Below are 6,932 nucleotides of genomic sequence, written 5' to 3'. Positions count from 1 at the left end.
TGCGAAGTCCTTCATTGGCACACCTGAGCTCCTCACTACATACAAGGCTTTCATCCGCAGCTCAATGGAATACTGCTCCCCCCTCTGGGCCGGTGCTCCTGCCTCACACCTACCTCAGCTGCACGCTGTTGAAACCGAGGCCTTGCAGATTATTGGAATCTCTCGTGATGAAGCTGTGTCTATGGGCCTATCACTTCGCCATCACCGACAGGTTAGTGGTATCTCTGTCTCCTTCCACCTCACTTCTGGTCTTTCACCCTCTGCCCTCTCCGTGCTTTGTCCCTCCTCAAGTATCTGTAGGACACACGTGGTCTACCAGCAACCCACTCCTCGTGAAACTGCCTAAATCCAGAACCATTGCTCACCTCCACTCATTTATTCCTCTATTTTCCCGCTTGTGGAACCGCCTTCAACATTCTCTTCGATCTCATTCTTCCCTCCAGGTCTTCAAAGCAGCTGTTCACCACCATCTCAAGTTATCCCCCATCCAAAACCACAATCTTTTCTCTACCTGTTAACCCCCCCCCCCCCCCCCCCACCCCACAAACCTTGTTTATGTATCCATCTTGTCCACCCCTTGCTTTCTCCCCTACCACTCACTCACTCACTACCTGCATCCCTGTTCGTCGGTCTCCGTCTACCCTCTCACTCCACCCTGCTGTTTCCCCTTTCCCCTGCTCTTCCGTGTTCTATGTTGTGTCCTCATCTCTTCTGTGCCCTCGCTCTTCCACGAGCCTCGACCATTTCTAAAAATTAAAAAAAGATTTATTCAAATTATTTAACTCTAAAATGTTATTAATTGTCTCATATTAAGTATAATTATGGATTATGTCTCCATTTCCATTTCCCCCCATGTTTACCAATACTACACACCTCCTTCCTCTAGAATGTGGCGTCATGGCCTGTCCTGTTATCCTGCTGAGGAATGTCCATGTGTGTGGCATGGCCGAGCCTACGCCAGTGGGGACTCGGTCCAAGATCCCTGCTTCACCTGGTAATTATCGGACAGGGTTCTCTCAAACCCCCATCCCCCATTATAGTTTGTCACATCATCACCCAAGCACTCCGTAATAATTGTATTTGTTGTGTGTATGTGGATTATAAACCTTGGTTGCTGAAACCTCATTTCCACTTTTCTTTATTCCAACTCCTCCTCTCTCCCTTTCAACATTCTCCATATCCACCCGATGCTTTGTTCATCCTCTTTGTGCCAGTGTGTGTGAGGGCGGAGCTTTTCGTTGTGAACTCCGCCCCTGCCCTGCCCTGTGCTCCATTCACGGTGCGGGACATTTGATGACGTTTGATGGGCGTGCAAAATCACTCCCCCCTTCCTGCAGACATCCTCTGCTGCAGGTGAGCAAAAGCAATGATTCACAGGTACTCTGACTATTAGAAGTTTGAAAATTTATTAGCAAACCAACAAGACTCCCCACAGATGCTAGCAAGTCTGTGTGTGTGTATATATGCTCATGGCTTTTGGCCAATCAATGACGATGTTTCAGTTTATGAGTTATTGTGGATGAAATGAATGTTTTTGATTTTCGTTAATTTATTGAGGCTTAGCGGTTAGGGTGCGGCTTGGGATCCTAGGATCCTGGGTTCGAATCCCAGTCGATCGCTGAATTAACACCAGGGGGGTTGACTCAGCCTGTCATCCTTCTGAGGTCGGCAAATTGAGTACCAGTTCACTGGTAATTCCCTGTGTGTCGCAAGAGGCGACTAACAGGGTTGGCGGCAGGAAGGGCATCCGGCCATAAAACATTGCTTCAAAAAGGGGACCAAGGTGCCTAAAAAAGGCCAACGCCCGCCCTGCTGGGAAAAATGGCCTCTAAAGGTGGTTCTTCTTCTTCTTATATTGAGGAATGCTTATCGATCTTTGTGAATGAATTACTCATTTGAAACGTGTAGGACTTATTGCTCACTGTGTCACACAGACAGTGGACGGGTTGATAACCGTCGCTCTGGGTAAAGACAGGTGTAAGGGACGAGCCCCCTGTGGCATATCTGTCCAACTCACCATTGGAGGCAAACTCATCGTGCTGGAATCGCCCGTGAGTCTTTCTTCTCGTCCTCTTTTCTCAGATCATGTATAAAGAAGAAACTTTGTTTGTTTAATTGTTTGTTTGTTTAGGCATTCGGACCGTGCATGAAGCGGTGCAACCAAACTTTGCATGGCCTCCACTTTCATCCAGAGGAAGGTCGAGGGCTATGTTTGGATTTTTAAAAAAATGACCCCAGATAAAATGACCTCTCTTAAAGACAGTGTATTGAATGGAGCGTCATCAGTCCTGCGCAGCACCAGGACACAGTTTGCAGTCTGATCCCATTCTGTAAGGGATACAACTAATACAAGACAGAGTATAATGAGCTCAATATATGTCAGGCCATGAAATGTCATCATGTTTGATGTACTCAGATCCTCTACGATATGCCAATATAGTTTGAACGTACGGGTACATCAAGTGGATGGATGGGAGTGAGGTAGGGGATGGGGTACAAATTTGAGCAAATTCAAATGGGGTAGGGAAGTGTGGGAGGCGTGGAGGAGTGGGGAAAGAGAGCAGTATATGTAGTGTCCGTGCACAAATTGGGACAAATAGTAGGCGAATGACTTATATGGAGTGTATATATATATCTATCTATAATTCCAGTAATCTCTGTGTGTTTGTTTGTACGTTTGTACGTTTGTACGTTTGTACGTTTGTACGTTTGTTTGTTTGTCTGTGACCGCTGTTTCTCGACAACCACGGGTCCGATATACTTTTAACTTGCCAGGTATATTGCTGGGGACCCGAGGATGTGCCTTTTCAAGGTTTCATATTAATCGGACAATTACTTACCGAGCTATGTCCAAAAAACGATTCAACCAATCAGAGAGCAGCGAACTATCGCGTGTGCCGAACGTGGCGGACACACTCTGCCTCGGATGGCACATTTGAGAGCGTATTCATTTATTTCACGTTTGCAAACTATGTTGGCGCTATGTTGGCGTTAAACTATGTTTTAAAACTAATTAAAACCCCGGGGGGATTGTCACTGTACTCGCAAGCCGTTCGCCGTTCGCTTTGGCGTTGCGAATGGACCAAAACATTTCATGCACCAAACCATTTCATGTAAAGCGTTCGCCGTTCGCTTTGGCGTTGCGAATGGACCAAAACATTTCATGCACCAAACCATTTCATGTAAATAGAGGGGGGGATATAATTTTAGATATAGATATAGTACGGGCATGCCCTAGTATATATAAATACAGAGTATACACACACATCCAGGGGGTTAAAATCTCTGGCATATTTGTGAATTTATTAAAGGGGGACCCCGTTTGTCCATACGAGTCACAAAATAATACCACATCAAGGCCTTCAATCCTAATGGAAGAGGACTCGGTTCGGGATATGTTTACAGTTTGCCCTGTACTGATTGTACACTCTGGAGCAAAAAAAAAGAAGAGCTAAGCTGGTTATTTTGAGCTATAGATGCGGAGAACATATTCCAGTTTAAATGGATTACTCATGTTACAGCAGCCAAAAGGCATTCGTGCAGTTTAAAGCAATTTGTATGAAAAAATTCGTCTTGAAGAAGTTTTGTTCTCAAAAAAAAGAAAATTACGAAATTTATATATTTCCACCTTTCATCCTTAAAGACCAATATCTCAGGTAAGACAAAATAGATCAAAACATTACACATAAAAAGGAAGATATAACTGTTTTGAGTTGTTGTGTGTCACAAAAAAATTAAAACTAGAACGGCACTCTTCGACGTCACGATGTCGACCGATATGCCGCCGCCCACATTATTACATCATTATAATACTTGTACCAAGTTTGATTTAAATCCATTCACCTGTTCTCAAGTTATCACATTTTTACCTGACATGACCTCTGACCTGTGGCCTTTGATCTCGGGACCCCAAAATCTAATCAGTTAATCTTTACATCATTATACACATTTGTACCAAGTTTGAATTGGATCCCTTTAGCCGTTCTCAAGTTATAGACCTAGAACAGACTTTGACCTCTGACCTTTCCCCACAAAATCTTATCAGTTAATCATTACATCATTGTACATACCTGTACCAAGTTTGAATTAGATTACTTCAGCCGTTCTCAAGTTAAAACCTATAACAGACTTTGACCTTTGCCATCTTGACCCCAAACTCTAAGCAGTTCATCTTTACATCATTCTACATACCTGTACCAAGTTTAAATCGGATAACTTCAGCCGGTCTCAAGTTATAGACCTATAACAGACTTTGACCTTTGACCTCGGCCCCAAATTCTAATCAGTTAATCTTTACATCATTCTACATACCTGTACGAAGTTTAAATTGGATAACTTCAGCCGGTCTCAAGTTATAGACCTATTACAAACTTTGACCTTTGACCTTTGACCTTTCCCCCCAAAATCGAATCAGTTAATCTTTACATCATCATACATACCTGTAACAAATTTGGTCAGAATCCCATCACTGATTCATAAGTTATCGCGGTGACAGGATTTTTACCTAACATGACCTCTGACCTTTGGTATTTGACCTCGTGACCCCAAAATCTAGTCAGTTCATCTTTACCTCATTATACTTACCTGCACCAAGTTTGACTAAGATCCCTTCAGCCGTTCTCAAGTTATCGCGGTAACGAAAACCTATGACGGACGAACGGACGGACGGACGGACGGACGGACGGACAACCTGAAAACATAATGACTCCAGCGACTTCGTCAACGGAGGCATAAAAATATTTTCCTGTCCGAAGTATACTTTTAAAGATGTGCGATGTATATTTCGGGTGTTGTCATGTTTTTGATTGGCCAGTGCACATGTAGTATATGCAGTGCGTAAATTGCTCTAATTTATGACTTGTAGGCCTACATTTCGTGTAGGTCACGTTTTTGTGTTTCAATTTGGAGATACTTCCAAAGAAAGAGAAGGTCCATACTGATGGGAATATTAAAAATGGAATTGCTTGTCTTCGTCGAGCGGGAAAAACATATTCTGAAATCCACAAGTTCCTGAAGAAGAAGAACATCCCGTCTGCCTACCATAAAGAGAATAGGTCCACAGTCCCAGAAAACCGGTTCGAATGTGAGGAAGAATGGATTTGGCAGCCGAGAACCACTTCAAGTAAATATGACAGGTGACTGATGAAATTCCTAGTTCTCCAGGAAAGAACGAAAAGCGGAAAAGCGGAAAAGCGGAAACTATCAGAGGAGCTCAGGAATGCTGAATGCAAAATCCACCAAAAAGTGGTTGGAGAAAAAGTCCCTGAAACGGATGTTCTGGCCTGGTCAGAGTCCCAATTTGAACCATATCACATCCACATCCTCAATCACCTCAACATCACACTACCATCCACTATGTCATCCATCTCACATCCACAGCCTCAATCACCTCAACATCACACTACCAACCACTATGTCATCCATCTCACATCCACATCCTCAATCACCTCAACATCACACTAACATCCACTATGTCATCCATATCACATCCACATCCTCAATCACCTCAACATCACACCACCATCCACTATGTCATCCATATCACATCCACATCCTCAATCACCTCAACATCACACCACCATCCACTATGTCATCCATCTCACATCCACAGCCTCAATCACCTCAACATCACACTACCAACCACTATGTCATCCATCTCACATCCACATCCTCAATCACCTCAACATCACACTACCATCCACTATGTCATCCATATCACATCCACATCCTCAATCACCTCAACATCACACTACCATCCACCTCACATCCACATCCTCAATCACTTCAACATCACACTACCATCCACCTCACATCCACATCCTCAATCACTTCAACATCACACTACCATCCACCTCACATCCACATCCTCAATCACTTCAACATCACACTACCATCCACCTCACATCCACATCATCAATCACCTCAAACTCACACTACCAACCACTATGTCATCCATATCACATCCACATCCTCAATCACCTCAACATCACACTACTATCCACTATGTCATCCATCTCACATCCACAGCCTCAATCACCTCAAACTCACACTACCAACAACTATGTCATCCATATCACATCCACATCCTCAATCACCTCAACATCACACTACCAACCACTATGTCATCCATATCACATCCACATCCTCAATCACCTCAACATCACACTACCATCCACCTCACATCCACATCCTCAATCACCTCAACATCACACTACCATCCACCTCACATCCACATCATCAATCACCTCAAACTCACACTACCATTCACTACCTCATCCATATCACATCCACATCCTCAATCACCTCAACATCACATGACCATCGACTATGTCATCCATATCACATCCACATCCTCAATCCCCTCAACCTCACACTACCATCCACTACCTCATCCATCTCACATCCACAGCCTCAATCACCTCAACATCACACTACCATCCACTACCTCATCCATATCACATCCACATCCTCAATCACCTCAACATCACACTACCATCCATGACCTCATCCATCTCACATCCACATCCTCAATCCCCTCAACATCACACTACCATCCACTACCTCATCCATATCACATCCACATCCTCAATCACCTCAACCTCACACTACCATCCACGACCTCATCCATATCACATCCACATCCTCAATCCCCTCAACCTCACACTACCATCCACTACCTCATCCATATCACATCCACATCCTCAATCCCCTCAACCTCACACTACCATCCACTACCTCATCCATATCACATCCACATCCTCAATCACCTCAACCTCACACTACCATCCACTACCTCATGCATCTCACATCCACATCATCAATCCCCTCAACCTCACACTACCATCCACTACCTCATCCATATCACATCCACATCCTCAATCCCCTCAACCTCACACTACCATCCACTACCTCATCCATATCACATCCACATC

The 6,932-nt window shown here is 44.1% G+C and overlaps 1 protein-coding gene across 1 annotated transcript in view; it reads left to right on the top strand.

The window, feature by feature from the left end:
- Positions 1 to 897: 897 nt before the first annotated feature.
- Positions 898 to 6,932, top strand: part of LOC144892080 (otogelin-like) — a 42,167-nt gene continuing 36,132 nt past the window's right edge. The window contains exons 1-3 of the mRNA XM_078777247.1: positions 898 to 994; positions 1,215 to 1,279; positions 1,935 to 2,051. Coding sequence (XP_078633373.1) covers positions 898 to 994; positions 1,215 to 1,279; positions 1,935 to 2,051 — 279 coding nt within the window. The remainder of the gene's footprint in view (positions 995 to 1,214; positions 1,280 to 1,934; positions 2,052 to 6,932) is intronic.

This window comes from Myxine glutinosa, chromosome 5, assembly GCF_964187855.1.
Source record: "Myxine glutinosa chromosome 5, kmMyxGlut1.1, whole genome shotgun sequence".
NCBI lineage: Eukaryota > Metazoa > Chordata > Myxini > Myxiniformes > Myxinidae > Myxine > Myxine glutinosa.
Note: the sequence above shows the minus strand (reverse complement) of the source record. Positions and strands in the feature narration are given on the sequence as shown.